This window comes from Muscardinus avellanarius (assembly GCF_963383645.1).
Source record: "Muscardinus avellanarius genome assembly, chromosome: 10".
Lineage (NCBI taxonomy): Eukaryota > Metazoa > Chordata > Mammalia > Rodentia > Gliridae > Muscardinus > Muscardinus avellanarius.
In genome coordinates this window covers 111,357,852-111,385,712 of record NC_137796.1, presented here as the reverse complement: position 1 = coordinate 111,385,712, position 27,861 = coordinate 111,357,852, and the positions used below count along the sequence as shown (strand labels likewise).

The window sequence follows — 27,861 nt, the reverse complement described above, 5'->3', positions numbered from 1 at the left end:
AATTCTAATATATGAATTATTTGGATTGAATTCATGTTCGGGGCCACGTTGTTGTATGTATTCATGTACAGCCTTGAATGTGAATAATTATTGTAAACTATATTTTACAACTTTTTTTCTGGCTTTATTATATAAATTTTCTATTTGGTCATGGTTTAATCATATCATAATTTAATGAATCTGTTTATTCTTTTTTCAAATATCTGTGCTTTAGATGTAGTTACCGAATGATGAATTCCCCTCGTATGCTCGGTAGTCTTGGAATAAAAGCATGTAGAGTGTACCTATTCGCGGGCTTGACTCCTCCTTGGGCGGGGGCGGGGCCGGCGAGCCCCGCGCGAACCCGGGGCCGCCTCGGGCCGGAAGGGAGCACCGCCGGCCGCCTTTCCGGACCGGAACTTCCGCCTCCCGCGTGACGCCGGGGCGGGCGCTTTACCGGGGCGGACCTGCGGTCGGGGCGGAGCGCGGAGGACACTATTAAAGGCCGGACGCTTCCGGTGGAGGGGCGCTCTGGCGGGGCTTGCTGGGATCATGGCGGAGAATCACTGCGAGCTGCTGCCGCCGACCCTCGGCGGCCTCGGGGCGGGGTTGGGAGGCGGCCTGTGCCGCCGCTGTAGCGCTGGGCTCGGCGCCTTGGCCCAGCGCCCCGGCGGCGTGTCCAAGTGGGTCCGGCTCAACGTCGGCGGCACCTACTTCCTCACCACCCGGCAGACGCTGTGCCGGGACCCGAAGTCCTTCCTGTACCGCCTGTGCCAGGCCGACCCCGACCTGGACTCGGACAAGGTGAGGCCCGCGGGCGCTCCGGCCGCCGCACACCGCGCCGCGGGCCGCCGGCCCCGAGCCCGCGCTCCCCGCCCGCGGCCGGGCGAGCAGAGGACGGCGCCCACCCGCCGAGAGCCCCGGGCGAAGGCTGCCCGGCCCGCAGCGCCCCGGCGCTTCGGCGGAGGAGGCGGCAGCTCCTCGGGCCCAGGCTTCGCTGTGGACCGGCACCCCCTCTGGATTCTCTTGCCAGGAGGTGTGCGAACTTCTCCGCCCCAGTGTATTCCCAGTGTATTTGCAGGCTCTGGAGACGGAGCCGCTTCGAGTCCATCCCGTCCTTTCGCATTCCAGGCGTTTGAATTAACGTAGGCATGAGGGCTGACACGGTGGCCTTCTTTCCCCAGTGACTTGCATTTAGAGAGTTGGCGCTCCATGCTTCTCGGCCGCAGCACGCACGGGCTCCACAGCTCTTAGGAGGTGCCGCCCATAGTAAGAGCTTTTCTGGAGAATGTCGCTCACGTTCGTGTGCGATTTAGGGGTGTCACGGAGCGGCTAGGCGGGGAGCCTTCCCGTTTACTTTCCACTTAGCTAGTTTTCCCACCCTTGCAAAACGACAGGAATTTCCAGGTCCATTTACAGCTTGTCTTTCATCAAATGAAATGCTCATACTGTTGAGATAGTAATAGAAACTCTTGATTATTAAAATATATTACTTTTTTTTTTTTTTTTTTTTTTTTTTACAAGAGCTGTGTAGACCAGGAAGAGTATCTTGGGAGCATAAAGGATTGAAACTCGGGGGGGGGGGGAAAGAAACAAAACAAAAAAACAAAAAAAACTATTCCAAGAAGAGTTGTTGACCTGTATTTTTCTAGGCAGTTCACAAGCCTTATACTAACTTCTGTTGGTTCTTCCAGTTGAGATTACATGATTGCACTTGGCTTTGTGCCTTGTCAGCCTGCATTTGTCGTGCAGGAGGTTTGCTAGAAAGATTGGGAACACTCTTTACTTTGAGAAGCCTGACAAAGACCATTCTCATTGTGGCCTGACCTTATTATGATTAGGGAATGAGAATTGTTGAGTTACAGCAAAATCACCCACCTTGGCCCGAAATCAGAGTTTGTGATGCCAGTGTGTCCCCCACCCCCACCCCGCCCCAGCTGTTCCCCATGCTTATTTGACCAAGCTCTGGGGAAAATGATCTCCCAGAGAATGACAGTCATCTCAGGGATAGAAATACGGTTCATCAACTGTGATTTTCCTTTTATAGTGTGGGTGTGTCTTACTGTTTTTCTTTTTTAACAGTGGGTCTTAGTGACCATTCGCTTACCTTTCTACTTAAATGTCCCTGTTTTGTATATTCTTTGTGATATATTTTGTCTGTCTCCGTGTTACTGGAGATTGAATCCAGTCTGAACTATACCCCTAAACCTTTTTAACTTTGAAACAGGGCTCTCACTAAGTTGCTGAGGTAGACTTTGAACCTATAATCCTCCTGTCTCAGCCTTCCAAGAACTGGGATTGCAGCTCTGCACCACCACACCCAGCTTTAAACCTGATTTCAAGTTTTTCTTATCTGATGGGTTTTTTGTTTTTTGAGGCAATGGCTGCCAATTCAATATAGGAACTGGACTCAGAACCAGTGGACTTTAGCAGTTAAATTGATTCATCCCTCTACCGTTTCTTATGACTACTTTGAAAATGTTTTACTGTAATAGGAATCCTTGAGGACCATATTCAATCCATCTGAATCTATCTGTTGTAGTTTTATTTTTTAATTGTCACGTAATTATACTTTTTCTATTTTTTGGTATTGGAGGTTGAACCCAGGGGCACTCTACCTCTGAGCTACAGCCCCTTTATTTTTTATTTTTATTTATCTTGCTGTACTGAGGATGGAACCCAGGAGCATTCTACCTCTAAGTGACACCCCCAGCCCTATTTTTTATTTTGAAACAGGGTCTCACTGAGTTGCAAAGGGCCTCACTAAATAGTAGCTGAGGCTGTCCTCAAACCACGATCCTCCTGTCTCAGCCTCCCAAATGCTGGGATTACAAGTATGCACCACCACACCTGGCTTTTATTTTTTATTTTTGAAACAGGGTCTTGCTAAGTTGCCGAGGCTAGCCTCGAACCTGCAATCCTCTTGTCTCAGCCTCCAAATACTGAGATTGCAAGTGTCTGTCACTATGCTGGGCTGCTTAATTACATTTGATTTTTAAATTGTAAAGCCAAAATTCAGCATGAAGGTGCTAAAGCAGATATAGTCTGTCTCATAAAATTGTTGATAGTAAATAAGGGCTAGTTTTAGTCACAAAATAAGTTGCTAGAAAGAGTAATGCTGGTTCACATTAGTCATTTACTAGGGTGTTCTACTTCAAATGAGAAGATGTATAAAATGCTCTTCTTACCTCCTCCCCACCAGGGTTCTGATGAAAGAATGTCCCAGGAGATTCCACCACAACAATTAAATCCTGAGCGAGGAATCTGAGGAGGTGGGGCGGGTAAGAAGTGCCAGCAGTGGGAGGCCATCAATTCCGTGATGGAGGATAAACAGGATGCTGATTCACCTGTAAGCTCTGGAGCGCTGCCTTCATAGCTGAGATGCAGGAAGGGACACCTGCCAGGCATTTGTGGAGTTGGACTTCAGCAGGCGCCTGGTATAAGGTCCTTCCCTGGCACTTGACCAGGGTTTATTGAGCTGGGCTCAGTGGGGCTGAGATGGGACTTCAGTGGGAGCTTTAAGGGAAAGAGGCTCCCGAAACTTTTAGGAACCTGTTGGCTTTTAAGTTCAAGAGAGCGTGCTAAGCACAGATCGTGCGATGCCTTGGTTCCTTTGGGGTTATTTCTGCAGGGCTTTCTAAAGACATTGACAGGCTGTTAGGACAGGTGGAGAACACAGGCACACCGGGTGCTGGCCTGTGCTCACCAGCCCCACATGGAAGCCTCTAGGATGTGACTGCCCCCAGGTCCCCAGACTTTTGCCTTCCTGTCTCGGGCCAGCTTGGGGCCCTGCTGCTGTGAGGTTCTGTTTCTAGACAGCCTGAGAGAATTCTTCCTTCCTCCCGGGAAGCTGTCCAGTGGGACCATGGCTGTGTTGTGCATTTCAGCATCTGCTCCCCTGCCCTGTCTCACTTCCCTCCCCCATGCCCAGGGGGTAGGCCAGGCGCAGCACTTCCTGAGCTGCCCGTCAGAGGCGCTCTGGAAAGGCCTTATTCATTTGGGTTATGTCACTTCGTCCATGGTATTGCTGTACCCTAGAGGCATTGGTGGAAAGACAGCACTGTGGTGCACACTTAAACCCCACTGCTTGGGAGGCTGAGGCCGGCGCATGGTCACTCAGACCCTGTCTCAAAATTAAAATTTCTTCAGAAGTGAGGACACCCCTGGGTTTAATGCCCAGTACTACCTAGTCCACACAGTAGAGTTTGTGGCTTGTAGCTGAACCAGCCCTGCTTTAGTGTGGAGACACTTTAGCAAGTAAAGAGAAACAGCAAATACCGTTTGCTTAGAAGACGCTGACGGAGGGCTCCGGCTCTGCGGGTGAGCCAGGCCTGGAGGAGACTGCTGGCTGCATATGAACATGTCTTGGAACACAGCCACCGCCTCCGCTTTGGGGTTGCAGATACGGCGGCATCAGATGAGTCTTTGGGTCAGTCGTGGTGCTTCCTGGGTGTAGTCGTGGTTCACTCTGGGTGTAGTTGGTGCTGGCGAGTTTTAGGGTTGGAAGGATATAAAAGGAATTTTGCAGACAGGGCCAGGCGATGGGATGTAGGCGGGAGTACCATCTTTGAATTGACTGCTTGGCAAGAAGAATGGGGATTACTTTGAGTAGAAATGGCAGCTTATGTTCTGTGTAACAAAATCAGAAGCGAGAACCTAACTGGCAGGATCCCTACGGGCATCCCGTGCACCGGGCAGCTTTGCGTCGGTGGCAGAGGCCACGCGCGGCGCCTGCGGTGGTGGCGTCTCATTTTGCACTTGAGTTGAGAATGTGGCTCTGCAGGTGTTTTTTTGTTGTTGTTTTTTGCAGTACTGGGGATGGAACCCAAGGGGCATTCTACCTCTCAGCTACGCCTCCAGCAGTCTTTTATTCTTTATTTTGAAACAGGGCCTCACTAAGTAGCTGAGGCTGTCCCCGAACCTCGATCCTCCTGTCTCAACCTCCCAAATGCTGGGATTACAAGCGTGCGCCACCACGCCGGGCTTCTGCGGGTGTTTTGGGCCCTTGACAGCAGGCCCTGGTGCTGGGGCTCCCTGCCTGCTGTGCGGTGGGTGCTTGTCCTCACCTATGGGCACGGGTCCCCATTTGAAAAGCCCATGGCTCTGAGCAGGGTGTGCGTCGGTGCTGAGGAGGGCCCGACTTCCCGAGGAGGGCTTGTCTCGGCGGTTGCCAGCTATAGAAATGGCGCGTTCTGCCCGCTGCTGGGGCAGCCTTGGGTAAAGTGCTGCTTCAGCTGGGCGGCAGCCAGTGCGGGGCAAGTGCAGGGATCAGAAAACCGGCCGCCTGCCTGCTAGGTTTTCCACGAAAAGCGTCCTGGGACCAGGATCCTGGAGAGGGCTGTTCATCTCTACATCACATCATGTGGGCGGCACGACCCAGAGAGCGCTGGGCCCGGTGGTGAGCCGGGGAGCCCTCTGCATGCTCAGGCCACCGGCTGCAGCCGTGGAGCCCGAGGAAGGCGGCGCCCCTGCCCTGGTGCACAGCAGCTCTTACCAGGCCCCATTGGGCAGTTCTCCCTTGACTTCAGAGGACCCAGAAAACTCCAGGCTCATGTTGGTCATTTCCCTTAATAGTTTCATGATGGTTATTTCATAAAGGATGGTGATGGATATCTTCATGATGATTATTTTCCCTGGTTCAAAGTTAGACTCAGACCCAGAGCCTGGTTTGACTGCTGTGTGACGTGGGTGTCTTAACAAGTACCTCTCTAGCCCTGGGTTCTTCCACACGAGCAGCTGTGAAGATTCAGGAAGAGGAGCAGGGCAGTCAGTGGAGACTACTGGTAGTATTGATATTTTTATTTTTGTGTGTGTGTATTACTGGGAGTAGAATCCAGGAGCATTCTACCTCTGAGCTACACCCCTTGCCCTATTTCTTATTCTTTATTTTGAAACGGTTTCACCAAGTTGCGGAGGGCCTCACTAAGTTACTGAGGCTGGCCGCAAACCGCGATCCTCTGGCCTCAGCCTCCTGAATGCTGGTATTTATTTATTATTTTTGTTTCATTTTAAAAAAGAATGGTTGGTATGCCAGGCATGATGGCACACGCTTATAATCCCCGCATTTGTGAGCCTGAGACAGGAGGATCACACAGGTTCAAAGCCAGCCTCAGCTACTTAGTGAGGCTCTCAGCAACTTAGTGAGACCCTGTTTTCAAATAAAATAGAAAATAGGTCTGAGTATAGCCTGGAGATAGAAAGCCTCTGAGTTCCACCCCCAGTACCACCAAAAAAAAAAAAAAAAGAATGGTTGGTAGCCGGGCGTGATGGTGCACGCTTGTAATCCCAGCGCTTGGGAGTCTGAGATAGGAGGATTGCACAAATTCAGAGCCAGCCTCAGCTACTTAGTGAGGCTCTTGGCAACTAAAATCCTGTTTCCAAATAAAATATAAAATAGGTCTGTGAGTGTAGCATGGAGGTAGAAAGCCTCTGGGTTTCATCCTCAGTACCAATAAATAAATAAATAAATAAATAAATAAATAAATAAATAAGAAAGAATGGTTGGTACCCAGGCATGGTGGTACACACTTGTAATCCCAGCATTTGGGAGGCTGAGACAGGAGGATTGCGGTTTGCAAACAGCCTCAGCTACTCAGTGAGGCCCTCCGCAACTTAGTGAGACCCTGTTTCAAAATAAAAATTAGTGCAGGGGGTGTAGCTTGGAGGTTGAATGCCTCTGGTTTTCATCCCCAGACCCACCAAAAAAAAAAAAAGTAAAGAATAAAAAATAGGTAGAATGCCCCTGGGTTTCATCCCTAGTACCGCAAAAGAAAAAAGAAAAAAAAAAGAATGGTTAGTGCATCCCAGTGATCTTGGTTCTTGGGAGGTTGAGACATAAGGATATTAGGTTCAAAGTCAGCCTCAACTTAACAAGACCTTCTTTCAAAATAAAAAACAGAAATAGGTCTGAGGTTGTATTTCACAAGTAGAATGTCCCTGGGTTCAATCGCTAGAACCAAAAAAAATTTTTAAAGCACCGGTGCTGGGTAGGAAGGTACACACCTATATTCAAGGCTAGCCTTAACAATTTAGCAAGACCCTCTTTCAAAATAAAAAAAAAAAAAGAAAGGCTGAGTACCCTCTCTCTCCTCCCAAAAAGATGGGTTGATACCTTCCAGCTCAGGGCTCCAGTATACTGCATTAGTGGTGACAGCCTGGCCTCAGCCAGCCCTAATTTTTGTTTTTTGGGGGAGTACTGGGGATTGAACGCAAGGGTATTCTACCTCCATGCTATACCCCAGCCCTATTTTTTGTCTTTGTTTGTTTGTTTGTTTGTTTGGTGGTGGTGCTGGGGTTCCTGGAAGCCTTTCTACCTCCAGGCTACACTCCCAGACCTATTTTATACTTTCTTTTAAATTTGGAAACAGGATCTCTTAAGCCAGCAAGGCTGGCTTCAAACCTGTGATCCTCCTGTCCCAAGTATGTGCCACCAGCTTTAGTCTTTATTTTGAAACAAGGTCTCAATGAGTTGCAAAGGGCCTCACTAAGTAGCTGAGGCTGTCCTGGAACCATGATCCTCCTGTCTCAGCCTCCCAAATGCTGGAATTACAAACATGAGCCACCACACCCAGCTTAGTCTTTATTTTGAAACAGGGTCTCATTGAGTTGCAAAGAGACTGAGGCTGGCTCAGCCTCCTGAATGCTGGGTACAAGTGTGTACCACCATGCCAAGCCCTATTTTCTATTCTTTATTTTAAAGCAGTGTCTCACTAATTTGTGGAAGGCCTTACTAAGTAGCTGAGGCTGGACACGAACCTGTGATCCTCCTGTCTCAACCTCCCAAGTACTATGATTACAGACATGCACCCCCCCCCCTCACTCTAGCAAGTTCTTGCTTCCTCAGTAGTTGGGCCTTCACACTCTTAGGCCTAGTTTTAAAAGTCATGCTTGAAGCCAGATATGGTGGTGCATGCCCATAATCCCAGTAACTGGGGGGCTGAGACTGGAGCGGAACAGGCTCAAGGACATCCTCAACAACTCAGTGAAACTCTTGACAGCATATGGAGATGCTGTTTCAAAACAAAAAATAAGCCCGGCATGGTGGTGCACACATTCAGGAGGCTGAGACAGGAGGACCACGGTCCACAGCCAGCCTCAGCTACTGAGTGAAGTCCTTCCTTTGCAACTCAGTGAGACCCTGTTTCAAAATAAAGAGTAAAACATCGGGCTGGGGGTGTAGCTTGGAGGTAGGATGCCCCTGGGTTCCTTTCAGTACTGAGAAAAAAAATAGAGCCAGGCATGGTGGCACAGGCTTGTAATCCCAGCATTTGGGAGGCTGAGACAGGAGAGTCACGGTTCTCGGACAGCCTCAGCTACTTAGTGAGGCCTTTCACAATTTAGTGAGACCTTGTTTCAAGGTAAAGAATAAAAACATGGGGCTGGCGCCAGGCATAGTGGCACATGCTTGTTATCCCAGCATTTGGGAGGCTGATCCGGGTTTGCGGACAGCCTCAGCTACTTAGGTCCTTTTTTTTTTTTTTTTTTTTTTTTTTTTTTTTTTTTTTGTGTGTGTGTGTGTGTGTGTGTGTGTGTGTGTGTGTGTGTGTGTGTGTGGTGCTGGGGGTGGAACCCAGGGCTTTTTTTACCTCCAAGTCATATTCCCAGACCTATTTTTATACTTTTATTTGGAAACAGGGGCTCGCTAAACTGTTGAGGCTAGCTTTGAACTTGTGTGATCCTCCTATCTCCACCTCCTAGGCACTGAGATTACAGGCGTGCACCAGGGTGTTTGCAATCGGCGCAGTGCCGTGGAGGAAGAGTGCGTGAGGCGCTCCGGCACCCTTGCTGGAGAGGCCGAGGGTGGTGGAGAAGGTGGCCTGGGGTCTGGTCCCGCTCTAAACCTGGCTCCTCTTACCAGCCTCCTTGGTCTCGGGCCTCGGCTTCCTCATTTGTAATTAGTGATTTATTTTTGTCAATTGTAATTGGCTCTCCTGGGTCAAGGGTAGACACGTCTACATAAAACAAAATAGCAGAGATGAAGGTTTTCAGCATACATTTAAAATAGTCATTTGAAATAGATAATTTCAGAGTAACAGCCAAGTATTTATCTTTTTGTCATACTGGGTATTAAACCCAGGGGCATTTGACCTCCAAGCTACACCCCCTGCCCTATTTTATTCATTCTTTATTTTGAAATAGGGTCTCACTAAGTAGCTGAGGCTGTCCACGAACCGGGATCCCCGGTCTCAGCCTCCCAAATGCTGGGATTAAAAAGCGTGCACCACCACTGCCAGCTATTCTTTAATTTTTTGAAACAGGGTTGCACCGAGTTGCAAAGGGCCTTGCTAAGTAGCTGAGGCTGGCTGCAAACCGCCATCCTCCTGTCTCAGTCTCCCAAATGCTGGGATTACAAATGTGCGCCACCACTCCCGGCTTTGTTTTCTTTAGTTTTGAAATGGTCTCACTAAGTAGCTGAGGCTGGCCACGAACCTGTGATCTTCCTGTCTCAGCCTCCCAAGTGCTGCGATTACAAGTGTGCACCACCACACCTAGCACAAAACCAAATATTTCTGATTGGACTGATTACAGGTGTTGGTGCATAGGGAACTCTGTGCGCTAGATTCCACTGGGGAAGTTTGACGGTGCCTTCATCTCCTGGATTTAGTTCACAGCACTCCCTTCTCTCGATTGTCCTCCAGGCCTGAGCCTTGTCCCTTCCTGTACACAGCAGGTCTGTGATTCTGAACCCTGGGGAGCATTGAGGAGCTGGGCGCAGATGTTCAGTAAAGCACTCGTGTGTCAACAACAGGACCTGCCCGTGAGCCTGGTGTCCTCAGGTCTTGTTCCTCCAGCCCTTCCTGTGCCACAGGTTGGCGATCGGGCGAGCCAGGCAGGGGCACAGTGGTAGGTGCCAGTCTGACTGGGTGAATGGAGGGGCTCACATACCGGACCTCTCGGAAGACATTCTCCGAGCCAGAAATGGGCTCGGGTGGCATGCCTGGTGCTGTCCGGGCAGCTGAGGAAGTCAAGCCTTCCCCCCACTTTTTCTGGGGCTGCTGGTTTGGGTCACTTGGTCCAGCTCTTGGGAAACTGCCCGGCCCAGTGCCTGCAGCTCAGGCGCAGGGTTGTTGCCCCCAAGATCGGGGCTTGGCCTCCGTGTTGGGGCTACTCAGTTCCAACTTGGACATCGACAGCCTGCTCTGCCAGTGTGTGGACCGGTGGCATGCGTGTGTTGGGGCGTTAGTTCTCACTAGAGGCTCAAAACTAGTCCAGTGATGGCTTCTTTACGCCTTTGAAGGGAGATGCATGTGTTTCGAGCCAGCACTGCCACAAGTAGGTCAGGCACTGCTTCGGCGAGAAGTGGAGAAGGAGCGGCAGTCGAGGGAAATGATTTATCCAGAAAGCAGTCTTAATTCTGGCTCTTTTACAAAAAGCAAAACAAACCTTCCCACCATACAATGTAGCACACACTTATTATGTAAAATTGTGGAGAAGGCAGAAAAGAGGAAGGAAGCAGAGAAGCCCCACGTGTCTGGCCGGCTAGCCCGGCTGTGTCTGGCCCCTTCTGGCTGCTGCTGCTCCGTCGTGGGGAGCGAGCACGTGAGAGCGCGTGAGTTTGCTTCCCGCATTGCAGGGTCTCGGAGCAGGCGATGCTGCTGGCTGCGCCTCAGGTGGCCCGGTCTCTGTTCCAGACAACCCAAAATGGTCTTTTCCCTGCTTTTGCACGAGTGAGCCAAAAACTTAATTTGCAGGGGTTTGTGCTGCTTGTCTCTCTGTCCTTTATTTCTGCACCAGGATGGAGGCCCCAAGCCACACTGCTGACAGTAGCAGATGGTGCTGTGGTCTCACGCCTACCAGTCGCCACCAGCTTGGGAGTGCACGCTTGTAATCCCACTACTTGGGAGGCTGAGAAAGGAGGATTGCAGGCTCAAAGCCAGCCTCCGCTACTTAGTGAGGCTCTCTGCAACTTAGCAAGATCCTGTTTCAAAATAAAAGACTGCTGCCCGAGGAAAATCCCAGGGCATTGGGGCAGGAACAGCTTGGGCCCTCACACAGCCGAGGCTCATCTCCCACCTCCCAGTTTGGAGGCTGAGCGCCACACCGCTTGCCGGGTGCCACCTACTCCTCACGCTGTGCAGTGGCCCCTTCCTTCCATGGTCTCCTGCCTATGCCTGCTGCCCATTTCCATGCCCTGGTCCTTGGTGGCGTGGGGCGGCTGAGCACAGTTGGGTGTCCGAGGCTGCTCAGCTTACCAGTGGTAGTCAGTGAATGTCCTCCTCCTCCTTGCTGGGCCTCAGCACCAATAGGACGCCTCGCCAGTCCCTGCCAGCACGCCCTTGCTCACGTCGGCAGGCATGTCACCTGGGCCCCCTGGGGTGGTTGCCTGGGAGCCCAGCGTGCTGCTCTTGTTCCCGTCCCACTCATGAAGAAATCAAGACTTGGGGCAGCCTGGCCTTGAGGCACAGTCCAGCCCGCTGGGGCGGGTCAGGGGGTGTCATGCAGTGGCACTTTGCAGGATGTACAGCCCTTCAGTTGAGCATGAAAAGCTGGTGTCCCGAGGACTGGGAGAAAGTGTGGGGCCATGCCAGGAAGCAGGGCTCCTTGGGTGACTTCTAAAGTAGAGGCCTGGGAAGCGTTGAACAGTGGGGTGCATCCTTAGGTGGCTGACATGTGGGCTGGGCAGTCGTGAGAGGAGTAGGCGCGGTGCAGAGGTGCTGGGTGAGCAGGCTCTAGGTCCCAGCACCGGTGTGCAGGGTGCTCAGACACCTCGTTTCGGCCACTGAGCTCACACGTGTCCTCTGCTCTAGGAGAAGCAGGCTGTAGCTTTGTGGCGGTGGGCTTTGGTTCCACCAGCCTATCAGTGGTTTTATCACACAGTTACAGAAGTGGGTGTCAGTACAGAAAAGGGGCCCAGCGGCGCAGTGCTTTATGGCTGAGGTGCCTCCCCTGCCTGGCCCTGGTGCTGGGCCAGCTGCATGCATGAGGTCCAGGAATCTCCCCTGCAAATGCCCGTGCTCGGACGGGCACCGTGGTGCATGCCTGCGATCCCAGGACTTGGAAGGCTGAGACAGACCTTCGCTGGGCTGTGTCCAGCCTCAGCAGCTGAGGTCCTCTGCACTTAGACCCTGTCTCAAAATAAAAAATAAAATTGGGCTGGTGGTGTATGTAGCTCAGAGGCCGTATGCCCCAGTTCCATCCCCAGCACTGCCAACAGTAGATGCCCCACGCTGTCCTCGGGCCACCTGGCCGCTCCCACCAGATCCTGCCCTGGGCCCCTCGGGGGCCAGCCTCTCATGATTCATTGAGTCACTGCCCCAGCACTTGGCAAAGGGCCTCACTGATGGGCCGTGGCCTCACCTCTGCAGCAGCCAGGCTCTGCCGGCCTCTTAGTGATCCATGCCGCGGCCTCTGCGCTGCCCAGCAGTCCCCGGATCACGTGCAGCCGATTCATGGGCCTGGGTCTGGGGAGAGGGTAGCAGACGTGCTCTCCACCGCAGCACCTGTGTCCCCTGGCTTGGGGTCTCGGTGCTGTGCCTTCTGACCAGCCAGGCCACGGCTCACCTACCGCGCTCCTGTTGCCAGCAGGACTGCAGTGCGGTGTGTCACCACACAGGCTGCGCCTGCCCTGTGCCTTGGACAGTGTCGCCTCCAGGGAGCAGCCTGCGAGGGCAGGTCGGGCAGCTCCCCGCAGCAACATCACCTACGGGGCAGCCTCGTCCACTGACGAGGAGGTGAGGGCTGGGAAGGCAGAAAACAAGGCTCCGTGGCCAGTGTGACGGGGCACTTCTTGCCAAGGAGGGTGCCTTCTCCAGTGCCGGCAGGCTGGAAGCCCTGGTCCAGGACTCGAGTTGAGTGGAGGAGGGCCGCGTGCCGGTGTGCTGCGTGGTCTCAGCGTCCTGTGGCGCTCTGAGGGAAGAGCCCTGTACCTGATTGCTGCACCTCAGAGAAACTCAGGCAGGGTGTCTGGATAGAAACTGCTGGGTCTTACTTCAGACCTGCAGTGGAGGCAGGTCAGGGTCAGCGAGTGCTGGGGACTTCCCCAGGCCTAGGCGCACAGGCCATGCGCGGGGCCAGAGGCCACTGGCTTCTCCAGACTGACAGTGTTTTGTTGTGTAGGACGAAACAGGTGCCTACTTAATCGACAGAGACCCCACCTACTTCGGACCCGTGTTGAACTACCTGAGACACGGAAAGCTGGTTATTAACAAAGACCTCGCGGAGGAAGGTAAGCCACCCTTCTCACAGACGTTGGCTTTGGGAGTGGGCACCACTGAGGTGCTGGTGGTTCATGTTGGGTGCAGATGTCTTCAGCTGGAGCCTTCTGTGCGAGGAGCAGACCCTGCGGGCGAGCCTGAGGGCCTTCCTGTGCCCCACGCCCTGTGGCCTTTGCTCCCGGCTTCCTTCGCTGCCTGCCCGCCCGCTGTCCTGCGTAGCTCGATCATCTGAGCTGCCGTGGCCTGCACACACTCCCGCGGGATGCTGAAGATGGGAACCAGGGCTGCATGCCTGTGAAGGATCCAGCTCCTGTGTTGCTGGGCGTTCTCACGTGCCTAAGAGCAGGGCTCCATGGGCGCCAGGAAGGTGCTGGAGCCGTAGCAGCCCTCAGCCAGCTGGCCCGTGTGACTAGGGGAAGAGGTCACGTGCCTTGGACTAGCATGTGGAGCTGTGACTTTTTGCGCATGGCCCGGCGCCTGCGGCTTTCAGCAGGAAGAGCCAGGGGCACGGGCTGGGCGGCCTCGGGCCGCGGAGGGAAGATGCAGGCCACGCCCTGGCCTCCTTGGGCTCAGGGCAGCTGTCCAGCTCCGCGTACCACTTGGAGTGTGTCTACTAAACATCCTGGTCCTCAGCCTCGCCCCTCCCTGCTGAGCACGAGCAGCCGGAGCTGGGCATGGGTATCAGGCTGAGGATAGGCACGGGCAAGAGACTTACTTTTTGGTTCAGGCCAGTTTGGTGAAAATCAGTTATCTTCCTCTATTCCAGGAGTGCTGGAGGAAGCCGAATTTTACAATATCACCTCACTAATAAAACTCGTAAAGGACAAGATTAGAGAACGAGACAGCAAAACGTCACAGGTGAGACAAGCGGCCAGCGTGCTGGAGCTCCTGAGGCCGGCCGTGGGCGCCATCTGCGTGGCCTTTGGTCAGGGCTGTCCCGCTGTGCTCCCACGGCAAGGCAGACAGCTGCGGGAGGGCGTCCAGGCACGCGCAGCAAGCGCAAGGGCCTGCGGATGGGCCTCGCTGAGCGTGCTGTGTGCCTGCGCCCGTCCTTCGAGGACCATGGCCAGCACCAGCCCGCACTCAGGCCCGGCTGCTTGAGGTGGATGGGCCCAGCGCCCTCTCTGGAGGAGGTAGCCGTGGGCCTCGGCCACCGCCATGGCACCTCACCAGCAGTGAGTTTGAGAGCAGCTGAGCCTAGTCCAGCTGCTGCCGCTCCGGGAGGTCACCACAGAGTGGACAGGCCGCACTCTGCTCCACCTGCTAAAGCCCTCTCGCCAGCCCCAGCCCCCGCTCCACGATGGTGCCTGGCAGCCCCAGTGGATCTCTTGGCAGTGGCCAGGCTGGGGGAGGTGGAGAGGGACACCAACAGGTCCTGTCCCCAGCTCTTCCCTCCTAAAGGATCCTGCTCTGCACCAGGCTTCTCGTTTGTACAGATCACCTCTCCTCCCTCTGTCCCAGCCCCACTCCACTGTGTGGCCTGGGTCGGCTGCCTCAGTCTTGCGGGAGGACCCTCTTCCGGGGCCTCGCCTCTGTGACAGCAGCCAGTGGAGAGCATGTGGCCAGCGTGTGTCTCTGTCACCTGTGTGGCTGGTACGAGCCAGCGCCTGAGTGCCGTGGCCTGTTCCCCGTCTGCCCCGTGCATGCGGCTGAGTCCTGCGGAGCTGCTGCGGCAGGGCAGACCCCGTCTCTGCCCCCTCCCCCCGTGGTCCAGAAAGCCCGCTGGCTCCAGGGCTCGTCCCTCCTGGGAGCAGGGACAGTGGGTCTGCCCTCCCCGCCAGGGCCGTTCCCAGCTGGCTTCGCAGAGACGGCAGAGCAGAGCAGAGCAGACATCCTTGTGTATTCCCTTCTGGCCACATGTGCTTCCAGGATTTCAGGAGCAGACTCACTTTATTTTGGATTTAGAAGAGAAGTATTTTTTGCCGGGCCTGGTGGTGCATGCTTGTAATCCCCGCGCTTGGGAGGCTGAGACTGGGGGATCGCACAGGTTGGAAGCCAGCCCCAGCTACTGAGTGAGGCTCTCACCAACTTATTGAGACCCTGTTTCCAAATAAAGTATAAAATAGGTCTGGGAGTGTAGCTTGTAGGTAGAAAGCCCCTGACTTCCACCCCCAGTACCTCAAAAAAAAAAGTGGAAATATTTTTGAAGGCAGGTGCAGAAGTGGGTTCGGCAGCTGCCGGCTCAGTTGCCAGGTCTATTGTGTGGCTTGCTCTGGACGCATGGCCTGTGGGTCCCTGAGGCTGTCCGTGGGCAGGCAGGCCATGGGCATGGTGCAGCCCAGCTCACCATGGCGACGGCCTTATCCTTGCAGGTGCCTGTGAAGCACGTGTACCGTGTGCTGCAGTGCCAGGAGGAGGAGCTCACACAGATGGTGTCCACCATGTCCGACGGCTGGAAGTTTGAGCAGGTGAGAGCTGGTGCTATTTACTGAGGCTGCCTGCACTATAGCGAGACGCGATCCCAGGACCAGCAGGACCTTGGCCTCAGACGGCCCCCGAGAGTCCCCGTGTCCTCGTCACATCTCGGGCCCTCAGCTGGCGTCGGCTCTGGGGTTTGGGCAGGGAGGGTGCAGCTGCTGAGGGCGCTAGTTCCCAGGTGGCTCTTCTCAGCCTCGCCTTCCCCAGCTTGTCCAGGCAGCCAGAGGTGCTTGCTGCTCTCTGGCACGCAGGCCTGTCCCTACCCTCCTCACGATCCAGCAGGGTCTGTGATCCGGATAAGTGTACTGGGCACGGTGACACATACTTGTAATCCCAGCACCTCGGGAGACTTAGGTAGGAGGAGCACACAGGTTCAGGGACAGCCTGGGCTTTTTTTTTTTTTTTGTACCAAGGATGAAACCCAGGGGCATTCCACCTCTGAGTTATATCCCCAGCCCTATTTTTATTCTTTATTTTGAAACAGGGTCTCATTAAGTTGTGGAAGGCTTCACTAAGTAGCTGGGGCTGGCTGAGAACCTGTGATCCTCTTGTCTCAGCCTCCCTAGTTCTGGGATCACAAGTGTACGTCACCATGCCCAGCTCAGCTTGGGCAATTTAGCAAGACTCTGTCTCAGAATTTAAAAACAATTATTAGCCGGGCGTGGTGGCGCACGCTTGTCATCCCCGCACTTGGGAGGCAGAGACAGGAGGATCGCGTAGGTTCGAAGCCAGCCACGCACACTGGCTTAGGAGACCCTGTTTCCAAATAAAAATGTAAAAATAGGTCTGGGAGTGCAGCCCAGAGGTAGAAGGGCTTCCAGAAACCCCAGTACCAAAAAAATAATAAAAATAAAAATAAATAAATAAAAATAAATAAATAAAAACAATTACTTGGTTGGGAGGCGGAGACTGTAGGATCGTAGTTCACAGATAGCCTCAGCTACTTAGTGAGGCTCTTTGACACTTAATGAGACCCTGTTTCAAAAATAAAGAATAAAAAATTAGGGTTGGGGGTGTCACTCAGAGGTAGAACGCAAGTACTTGGGGTGTAGCTCAATGGTAGAGCACTTGCCTAGCACGCACAAGGCTCTGATTGACTCCCAATACCCCCAAAAAGAATTATGCCAGAGACTCCTGCAGGAGCAGAAGGCCCCAGGTGGTGGGCAGCCTTGCTCCTCGTGCTGTCCTTGGCACGCAGCCTTGAAGGGCTGGTGCTGGGAAGCCCTTGTCGATGCGCCACACCTGTGAGTTTGGCTTCTCCATCTGGAGTTGAGTGCTCGGCTCCTCCCTCCCTCGGCCGACTCGTGACTGGCTGCAGGGGTGAGTCGGCTGTGACCAGCTTCCAGACCTTGCCCCCGGCTGTCCTGGTGACTTCGGGCCTGTCCCCGCACACCTGCTCCCTCCTCGGTGCTACCTTTGCGTAGTCCTCCCTGCGGTCCTCGGCAGACCACAGCTCATGCTGCCGACACCCAAGAACACAAATCCTGGTGGCAGGGTTGGGCACTCCGCCTCCCCAGGAGAAGGATGGATTGGCATGGGCTCAGCAGCAGGGATTCAGGACCCTCGCTCAGTTCCTCCCTAAAGCAAGAGCCAGGGGCCTGGGAGGTGCCTGGAGTGAGCCAGGGCCACCCTGCAGTTGGTGTGGAGACCAGAACAGGCTGGCCTCGGGCGAGTAAGGCATCTGCCCGTCAGTGGGCCGGCCGGCCTCCCGTGGGGCCCACTGCAGGGTGGCTGCTGGCCTGCCCTCCTCATGATATGAGGCAGCATGGAATTCCTTGGCTTCTCTTTGGCCAGGAGTTACGCCACACACATCCTCACTGTAAGGTGTCTAGCTCCCTTTTGGTTCACTTTGTGTTTAAAAGGACAAAAGCACTTGGTGGCTGCGGGCCAGCCAGCTCGGCCCGGCCTGATGTGTCCAGCAGGTGACAGTCATTGTCAGAGCCACACAGCTGAGGTTTGGGAAACCACGGGTTCTCCCCTGTCCAGCTCTGAGTCAGGCTCGACCCTTGGTCCAACCCAAGGCCAGCATGGCCTGGCCTCTGCCCCACCCCAGCCCAGCCCTGTGCTCCTCTGCCCCCAGCTCAGAGGTGGGATCTGTCCCACCGGCTCTGGAGTGACGTGCGTGAGCCTGGGCCTCGCTCTGCACCCTCTCCCTGGGGCAGCTGGCTGCTGGCTAAGGTGCTGTGCACCTGGCGGGTCTCAGAGCTTGCTTTTCTTGGGCTCACCAGAACCTCTTGGCTGGGCCGCCCTGCAGCCTGAGCCACGAAGGTCTGTGCCGCGCCTCCGGGTGGCAGTGTGCGTGAGCCACCGTGGCATCACACAGCCTGTGTCTCCCTCCCAGCTGGTCAGCATCGGCTCCTCTTACAACTACGGGAACGAAGACCAGGCCGAGTTCCTCTGCGTGGTCTCCAAGGAGCTGCACAACACCCCATACGGCACACCCAGCGAGCCCAGCGAGAAGGCCAAGGTGAGCGCGTGCGGTGCGGCCTGCTGCCCTCCGGGGCCACACTGTGTGCTCAGCCCCGTGTCTTATCCTGTGTGGCACTGTCCTTTCTGCGGACTTCCCACAGGGACATGTTTCTGGACTGCCACTGTGGGCTGCTTTCTTGGGGACCCCGTGGGTCCTGTCTTCGCAGGAGACAGCCTCCCGCGTGTGTAGGGAACCTCGGGATGCTGAGGCGGGCGGACCTCGTCCCTGAGCTGGGGTTGGTCCCAGGATTGGCAGCTGCCTCGGCTGCACCTGCTGCTCTCCAAAGTCACGTTGAGTGTAAAGGAGTGTCGTGCAGTCCTGCGAGTCTGCGCCACAGAGGGCCAGCTCTTCTGTTGCCTGCGTAAGGTGGTGGCGGCCAGGGATGAAAGCGTGGGTATGGTCTGCCTCATTTGCTTTTGCATTAGCCTCAGGCTGCCCAAAGTCACCAGTTGCAGCGGCATTTCCTCCAGATGTGGCCTCGGGGCTGGGCGCCAGGGTGGATGGGTACGCGCACAGCTGTGGCACCCAGCACACCAGGGTCGGCCGACCAGGCGGTGGCTGGAGAACCTGTGGAAGCCCTGGGGACCCGGGGTCTGCGGGTTCTTGGCAGAGCCAGGCTTCTGGCAGCTGGTGGTGACCCAGGGCGTTGCCAGGAGCATTGTGAGCAGGTACAGGAAGAGACCAGTGAGACCCTCCCCCTGGCGGGGTTTTACTGAGGACCTTGAACCGGGGACTCCGCCCCTTGGCTGAAGGCTTCCAGCTGGCAGTCACTGCCCAGGGCTATCCCCGTGAGCTCTCCTGGTCCCCTTGGGGTGAGAGTTTGGGAACGACAGGCAGAGCTACCCAGCCAGTGTCTGGGAGGCCGCTGTTGGCTCCTGGCAGCATCCCTGCCCGGGTGAAGTGCCATGTCTGCCAGTGGCCGCACCGGCACCTCAGCCTCCCCACCCCCGCTGCCCTGAGGAGGCCGGGCAGGCTGAGAGGAAGCCAGGGTCCCGTGCTAGGCTTGGGGGTCTAGAGGTGTCCCCTCTCTCTAGAGAGCCCTCAGCCTGGTCTGGGGAGACATCCTTCCTGTCTCTGAGCAACAGCAGGACCCTTATAGACGGCTTTATAGACGGCTTTTTTTAGAAGCTTTTTATTTCTGAACTTGCAGTTTTCATAAAGAAGCTCACCAGGGCTCATTTCCCTCCGGTGGCTTTTCATTTGCAGAAAGGACATGCTCTGCGCTGTGAGGAAGCTCCAGGCGTAATCCGAGCCCCTTTGCTGCTCCCTCTCCAAAAATACCTGACTGCGAAGTGGGGCAGCCACAGCGTTTCTTTTTTTTTTTTCTTTTGTGGTACTGGGGATGGAACTTGGGAGCATTCTACCTCTGAGCTATATCCCCAGCCCTATTTTTCAGTCTTTTTTAGTTTTTGAAACAGAGTCTCACTGAGTTGTGAAGGGCCTAAGTAGCTGAGGCTGTGTGTGAACCGCTATTGTCTGGTCTCCGCCTCCCAAATGCTGGGATTACAAGTGTACCCCCATGCCTGGCTCCCAGCATTTCTAAATGGGGCAGCAGCAGCTGCTCCCCAGAAGGCAGGGCCCGGGCCCTGAAGCTGGGAAACGCTGCTGGGCAGGACTGGAGGACCCGGATGGGGACACTGTGTCTGCAGCCGGCGGAGCAGGCTGCTCTTCTGAGAACAGCGAGCCCCCTGGGGCCTAAGCACCCGTAGCCTGCGGGAGCGTTGGTGCAGGGGAGAGCGGCAGCTCACCCGAGCCACCCGAGCAGGGTTCTCACCGCGGGCCCAGAGCTTACTGCGAGGCTTGGAGCACACCACGAGTGAGTGCTTAGTCTCCGTCACCATCGGTAGAGGGGAAGGGGAGTGCAGCTGAGGCAGGAGACACCCAAAGCAGAGGCCGGAGCCCTCTGCTGCAGCCGAGGCATGTCCCTCCCTGCTCACCTCGGGGACCAGCACGTTTCTGGGGCTCTACCTCGCAGGTGCAGTCAGCCAGCTGCACAGAGGCCCATTCTCCCCCACGCAGCAGCAGGGTTCCTGGCCCCTGGTAGACAGAAGCCCTCCTGTCAGGCAGGACGGCCCACAGGTTTGAGGCTACTCCCCGAGCGAGTGCCTTGGGCCAGGGCCTGCCCAGGACCCGTAGAGCGCAGGCACCTGGTCTCGGGGCGCCTGCCGCTCAGCCAAGCCGGCAGTTTCCTTCGCGGTGACCTGGTGGGCAGCCCCTGCCTGCCTGGTCCTCCTGGCTGACGGCCGTGTCTTCTTCTCCCTTGCCACACGCTTCCTGCTGCGCCAGAGTGACGACGAGGAGCTGGGGCACCAAAGCAGCGGCTCAGACTAAGTGTAAGGTCCTGGTGAGCGCCGGCCCTTCAGACGGACCCGTGCCAGAGCCGCCTCGCCCTGCTGCCCTCCCCACAACCCTGTCCTGTAGCAGGCAGAAGCTCCCGTAGCCGTGTCTGAGGAGCTCAGACGCCCGGGCAGCCCCACCAGGGTCCCCTCCAGGGACACATGGCCAGGAGGACCGGGGCATCACAGGCCAGGCCAGGGACGCGCAGGGAGCCGGGCTGCTGCCCCGCCTCTGCCCATCCCAGGGTGCTGCTCACGGCTACCCCCTTCCCCACCTACCAGCCTTTGATCTAGTCCTGCCCCAGCCTCCTCTTCCCGTCCATGCTTGTAAGCGGCCTTCACTAGAACCCCTGCATTGCTACCCTACCAGGTCGCCTGGTAGCTTCCTGGACACAGGAGGGGGCCGCGGGAGGCGGGAAGCGAGGCTAGCCCAGGTGACAGGCACTCCCAGGAGAGTCACTGCCCTAGGCCCAGCCCACGGGCCAGGGGCCTCACCGCTGTGCTGAATACAACTCAGCACAACGGGAGCCCAGAGAGACACTTGGCCCACTGGACACGAGGCGCACGCCTGCAGTCCCAGGGCTTGGGAAGCCAGGACAGGGATTGCAGGCTCGAGGCCAGCCTCAGCAACTTAGCAAGACCCTTCTTCACAAGAATAAAAAAAATGGGGCTGGGGGCATAGCTTAGAGGTAGGATGCTCCTGGACTCAGTTCCCAGTACCAAAAAAAGGCTGACAGTCCAGTGGGGAGTGGCCTAGCGCGGGTTGAGAGCGCAGCCGAGGATCAGGGCCTTCTCTGTGGCACTCTGGGGGCTTTAGGTGATTGCTGAGTCCAAGACCACAGCTCAGCTTCTGTCCTCGCCCTCAGTCTAAGTGTCCATCACCCCACCCTTTAGAAGAGCTTGTCCTGCCTGGAGCGGTGGCGCATGCCCATGATCCCTGCACTGGGAGGCTGAGACGGGGACCACAGGTTCGAGGCCAGCCTCAGCAGCATAGCAAACCTCAGCACCTTAGCAAAGGCCCTGTTTCAAATAAAATAGTGTTGGGGTGTGGCCTGAAGATAGAACATCCCTGGGTTCTATTCCTGATAACATACAGGCTGAATAAATAGGGCTGGGGGTGTAGCTCAGAGGTAGACTGGATCCAGTCTCCAGTAAAAAACACACACACACACACACACACACACACACACACACACACACACACACGGTGTAGCTCAGAGGTAGAATGCCCCTGGGTTCAGTCTCCAGTACCAAACACACACTTTGTCCTGAGCTTTCTCTGTCTTTTAAAGCCTCTAGTAGCCAGGCACATGGTGCACACCTCTAATTCCAGTACTTGGGAGGCTGAGATAAGAGATTCACAGGTTCAAGACCAGCCTCAGCAGTTTAATGAGACTTGCAGGAATCTAGCAAGATCCTATTTATACTTTAAAAAAAAAAAGCAAAACGCATAAATGGGGGGGCGGTATAGCTTGGAGGCAGAATGCTCCTAAGTTCAATCCTCAGTACTAAAAATAAATACAAAATAAAGCCATCTAGTAGCCACATTAAAAAAGTACAAGGGAGCTGGGTGTGGTGGCGCACGCTTGTAATCCCAGCTCTCGGGAGGCTGAGACAGGAGGATCACACAGGTTCGAAGCCAGCCTCAGCTACTTAGTGAGGCTCTGAGCAACTTAGTGAGACCCTGTTTGCAAATAAAATATTAAAAAAGGTCTGGGAGTATAGCCCAGAGGTAGAAAGCCTCTGGGTTCCACCCCCAGTACCACCAAAAAAAAAAAAAAAATAGCCGGGCGTGGTGGCGCACGCTTATCATCCCAGCATTTGGGAGGCTGAGACCGGAGGATGGCAGTTCACGGACAGCCTCAGCTACTTAGGCCCTCTGCAACTCAGTGAGACCTGGTTTCAAAATAAAGAATAAAAATAGGGCAGGAGGTGTAGCTCGTAGGTCAGATGCTCCTGGGTTCCATCCCCAGACCCACAAAGCAAAATACAAATTAAAAAAAAAAAAAGAATAAAATAGGGCTGGGGATTTAGCTTAGAGGTAGAAGGCCCCTGGGTTCTGTCCCTAGTGCCAATGAATGAATGAATGAATGAATGAATGAATGAATGAATGAATGAATGAACGAACAAACGAACTCGGGCGGCTGAGACCGGAGGACCACAGGCTCACAGCCAGCCTCAGCTACGGAGCGAGGCCCTCTGCAACATAGTGAGACCCTGACTCAAAGAACAAGAAATAGGCAGGAGGTAGAAGGCCTCAAAAAAATAAAAAGCAGGAAGCCAGTGACGTGACTAGCCCAGTACAAGATCCACGTGCCTGTGACCCCGTACTTGGGAGTCTGAGAGGCTCAAAATTTCAAAACCAGTGTGCAGTAATTTAGCGAAGTCCCATTTCAGAATAAAATAGTACCAGTGGTGTACCTCAGAGATAGAATGTCCCCAGTACCAAAAAACACGTGAAAGGAAGCTGGTGCACACCTGTAATTCCAGCTGCCGGGGAGACTGAGGCAAGAGGACCACACGTTTCAGGCCCACATGGGAGCGTAGTGAAATCCTGTCTCAGAATTTAGAGGAGGAGACGAGCTGGGTACAGCTCAACGCTGGGACCTTACCTGGCACGCCAAGGCCCTGGGTTTCATCCTCAGTGCTAGACCAGAAAAGGAAAGGAATGTCAATTCTATGATAGTAAGATGAATACAATAATGCCAAATACTCTCTTTTTATTTTCCCCCAAGATGGGAGTCTTGATGCGCTGCCCAGGCGGGACCTGAGCTTCTAGGCTCAAGCAAGCCTCCTTCTGAGCCTCTCGAGGAGCTGGGTCTGCAGGTGTGCAGCGCTGTGCCCGGCTAAGAGTAGCCTCACTTAGTAGGAAGGCCACTGAGATGTTTTTCTTTCCGTTTGTTTGTTTGTTTGTTTGTTTGTTTGTTTGTTGCTGATGTACTAGGGATTGAACCCAGGGGTGTTCTGCCTCGAACTATAACTCCAGCCCTCTTTTAGTCTTTATTTTGAAACAGGGTCTCACTAATTTGCAGAGGCCCTCACAAGTTGCTGAGGCTGGCCAAGAACCTGCAATCCTCCTGTCTCAGCCTCCCAGGTACTGGGATTACAAGTGTGTGCTACCATGCCCATCTTTCTTTCCCTTTTATAAGATTTCTATTTTTGGTACTAGGTACTGAACCCAGGGACATACTATCTATCTCTGAGCTACATCCCCTGCCCTCTTTTTATTTTGAAATAGAGTCTTGCTGAGTTGCTGAGGCTGGCCTTAAACCTGTAATTCTGTTTCAGCCTCCCAAGTACTGTGATTGCAGATGTGTGGTCTGTTGTGGCCCCTCGGTGGGAGCAGTCCTGTCGTAGAGGTCAGCAGACACACAGGCAGGGGAATCTCAGGTAGGGACGGGACGGGCAGGAGCTCGTGGGAACTTTGCCACGGCCCCTGCTGGAGACAGATGTCTTCCCAGCGCAGGCCGGTGAGCTGCTCGCTGTGCTGGCGCCGCTGCTGGGCTCCGGCAAGGTTTGCCAGCTCGAGTCGCCTCCGCCCATGGCGCCCGGGGCTCCTTTGGGGGCCGGCTTGGTGACACCACAGGCACCAGCCTGTCCTCAGCCCTGCGTGGGCGCGCTGCTGGCTGCCGTGCCACGGGTGTGTGAGGTCAGGCTGGGCTCTGCCCACAGGGTTTCTCCAGCTGCCCACTACTTGGGAAGGCTTTCTGCGGTCAGGCAGGTGTCTCAGGAGACGCCGGTGCCTGGGTGGTGGACAGGATGCCGCTGCCGCGTGGGGGGCTGAGCCGTGACGTGCTCGTGGGTGGATAGGGTGAGCGGCCACCGTGCGTCCCCAGCTGTGGCCCAGGCTCCTCAGGGCTGTGAGCCGCGTGCCTGTGGACAGACTGCAGGTTGTGGGCTCTGCCCTCCAGAGCTGGCACTTGGTCAGGGCTGGAGTTCTCACTCTGAACTTGTGTTTCACAGATTCTACAAGAACGGGGCTCAAGGATGTGAGACACAGCTCCGGTCGCTGAAGAATGACTCACTTTTTCCCAAGATTCAGTGAACCGCCACGTCCAGAAGTGTGGCTGTCAGAAGAAACCTCTCTGCTCATTTGTCTAGAGATCTGGGTGTGGGTCCTCCTTGGCCTCGGAGGTGGGTGGTGAGAGACGGCCCAGCTGTGTGAGGCCAGCGTCCCGGGAGGCGGAGTGGAGGCCGGGTGGGCCGTCTCTGGGGACCTGCTCCGTTCTTTCTGAGCACCGCGTGGGACTGAGGCAGGATGCTCCTGACTGGCCCGTGCGATCCAGAAGGTCATTTGGAGGGCAGGGCTCTTGGTGCTATATACACAGTCCACGATGGGCAGTCTGGCCTCGCCGGAGGAAGGACGGCACCGAGCCGGCCGGCCAGCGCAGCTGCTCGGGGTCAAGGAGGCTGCTCTCTCTCCAGGGCTGGCGACTCGGCAGTTTCTCTCGACCTCGGCAGAGGCTCCGGACGACGGTGGTCCGCACCACTTCCGAGGCTCGTGCACCGAGGCCAGGCCTCCTTTGGGGCCAGGCATTTGTTCCGGCCTCGTCAGCCAGGATGGTCAGGCTCTCCAAGTTTCTCCATTTGTATTTTCCAGGCGAGAGAACTTTGTACCCTTTTTTTTAAGTGTGGATAGACTACCCAGTGTTTATACTCTAGAAATGCCTAAGAGTGTTGCTATGTTTTGGGCTGGTCTGTTAAATCATTTAACGGGAGGGGACATTCGCCTCGTCCGTCCCGCCGCGGGCTGCGGGGGCTGGCGCCCACCAGTGCCTTCGTCGCGCCGGGATGGAGGCTGGGCGGAGGCCGGTCCCCCAGCTTCTGGGGCTGACTCGGCACACTGAAGCCTCGGGATGTTTACAGCATATCACGTCTCTTTCTCGCGGGCTCTCCCTTCTGTAACTATGCAGTTCTTCTCTGATACTTCTGGGGTGTTTGGGACTTGGCGCAGCCTGCCTGGGACGGCGCGGAAGCTGCTGGGGTTCCTGTGGGGACTGCCGCCCGCGGGCTCTCACGCGGACCTTTCTCAACTGGTGGTGGGCACGTGTCCATCTGGGGACCCTGCCCAAAGGAGCAAGCCCTGTGCTGACTGACCGCTGGGGCTGCCCGCACACAGGGCAGAGGCTCTGCCGCGGTCTCATCTCAGATGCTTCCAGCAACTTCTTGCCTAGGCCCTCTTCATCTCCTTTGCCAATAATCTGATTAACCAAGTTCTCCAGCATCTCCAAAATCGAGGACTTACCTCCTCCGTTCATAAGGTCGTCTTGTATGTTAAGTGTTGGCTTAAACACTTTATAGAAACCTGTCTGTAGGGCAGACTTGGCCACCAGCTGACCCTGTCCTCCCAGCAGAGCCCCGGGGCTGGCCTACTGCCGGCCACTGTGGGCCCTTGGGGGCTCCTGGGCGCTTAGCAGTGTTTGATTTATGACCTTGACATAGTAGGTAGGTTTGTGGGGTGTTTTTTTTTTTTTTTAATTTAAAGATATTAAGACTTAATTCACTAAAGTTTATTCTAAGGGGATATTTATACTTTTATACTTTTTTAGGTATCCGTATTTTATCAGCTTACCATTTAATGCCTAAGTTTCCCCTGGAAATAGCAAATAAAATTGTGTATTTATGAATGAGCCCAGCAACTGTTAGTTTCTTAAAATGCACTGAAGAGCCGCTCACGCCAGGCGCCGCCCTCGCAGGCAGGATGCGCCCCAGCCCGCGGCCCCAGGGCTTCGCTCCCTGCAGGTCGGCCAGACCCTCCCTGACTGTCCTCCTGTTTGCAGGCATGGAGCTGCCCTTCGCGGCCGATGTCCCACCCCGGCCGTGGCCTGGCCGAGGCATCCGTGTTCACAAGGACCTGGGCCCTTGGCCAGGCAGACAGCCTGGGTAGCAGAGAGGCGTCAATTCGGCGGGTGCCCGCTCAGAGTCTGGAGCGCACCCTTTGAGCAGAGAGAGGGGGAGAGGACAGGAGGCGGGCCACAGGGCCCTGGGAGAGGGCCTACCGCTCCCGGGCGTTGGCCTGTTTTCCCCACTGTAACAAAGCGCCTGAGAGCAGCGTGGACGAGGAAAGGTTTATCTTGGCTCACAGGTTCTGAGGTTTCCGTCCGTGGTCACCAGGGCGGGGTGTCATGGCAGGAGGGCAAGGTGGAGCACAGACCAAGGATGAGGCGGCCTTTGGGGTGACCTCAGGAACCCGCTTCCTCCACCGGGCCCTCCCTCCTGCAGGTCCACTGTGACCAGGTCCATCCACCGAGTAGGGTATGCGGGGCCCCAGCCCAGAAAGCAGAAGGGGAGGAGAGGTGGGCGGCTTGAGTCCCCACAGTGGGCCCCAGCTGCTGGGCCTCCTGTGGGCCACACCTGGAACCTTCCAGGGTGCTGAACGGGGGCAGCCGCACCGCTGCTCTGCTGGTGCCCCTGAGCCTGCCAGAGGGGTAAGGAGCAGCCTCCCGCACCTGGCACTCATGGGGCCCCTGCTGTCCCCCCACGTTCCTCTTACCCCAGTGTCGGTGGTGGCATCCGCAGGGTCACTGTGCCCTTGGGCCACCTGTCCCCACGGGTGCCCTGGGCTTCTGCGGGCTGGTCATGATGCCCTCGTGTGCGGGCAGCCTTGATGACACCTGCCCTGCTGTGGCTGGCCAAGGGGCCTTCCCCTGAGGCCCTGCCGAGCGCCGGGGAGGGAGACTCCTGCCCGCACCTGCTGCCCAGTGGGCCCCAGCAGTGCCTTCCGGTGGTGCCCCTGAAGCTGGCACCACCGCCCACCTGGCAGACCACCGGAGACTGCCCAGTGGTCGTGAGGCGTGGGAAGGTTGTCTCAGCAAGCCTGCAATGCCTAGGGCGTTTCTCTTCATCCTCTTGAGCTGCGAGCTGCCTGAAATAAACCTTTTCCCTTTAACCATTAACGCTTTGGAGTTCCCTTGCGTGGGAGTGAGCTGTGGAATACCTTCCTGGGCTGGCGGGCAGCTTGCCTCTAGCCTCCCCCCACTCTGGGGTGCGTCCTCAGCATCCCACAGCGGGTGCTGGGCCCACGCCGGAAGTTCACCCTGGGCTCTGGGCCGGCAACTGTTAGCCAGGTGTCCCAGGGACCCCCAGGCCTGCTTGCTCCCCACCTGGACTAGTACACCTGCTTCCCCCAGGCCCGGTACCCCTCGATCTGGAGAAGTAGCTCAGCAAAAATGCCAGAGAGAGCCAGGCGTGGTGGCGCACGCTTGTAATCCCCGCTCTTGGGAGGCTGAGACAGGAGGATAGCACGGGTTCGAAGCCAGCTTCAGCTACTTAGGCTTTCAGCAACTTAGTGAGACCCTGTTTCCAAATAAAATATTTTTAAAAAGGTCTGGGAGTATAGCCCGGAGGTAGAAAGCCTCTGGGTTCCACCCCCAGTACAAAAAAAAAAAAAAAAAAAACAATGGCCAGAGAGCGCCGGGCGTGGTGGCGCACGCTTGTAAGCTTGTCATCCCCGCGCTTGGGAGGCGGAGACGGAGGATCGCGCAGGTTCGAAGCCAGCTTCACT

The 27,861-nt window shown here is 55.6% G+C and overlaps 1 protein-coding gene across 1 annotated transcript; it reads left to right on the top strand.

The window, feature by feature from the left end:
• Nucleotides 1-531: 531 nt before the first annotated feature.
• KCTD5 (potassium channel tetramerization domain containing 5) lies at nucleotides 532-24,350 on the top strand (the record flags this gene model as incomplete). Its single annotated transcript, XM_080702876.1, has 6 exons — nucleotides 532-783; nucleotides 13,036-13,144; nucleotides 13,900-13,991; nucleotides 15,446-15,541; nucleotides 17,893-18,018; nucleotides 24,321-24,350. 6 exons carry the CDS (start codon nucleotides 532-534, stop codon nucleotides 24,348-24,350), a joined length of 705 nt encoding a protein of 234 aa, XP_080559002.1.
• Between the last annotated feature and the right edge of the window lie 3,511 nt (nucleotides 24,351-27,861).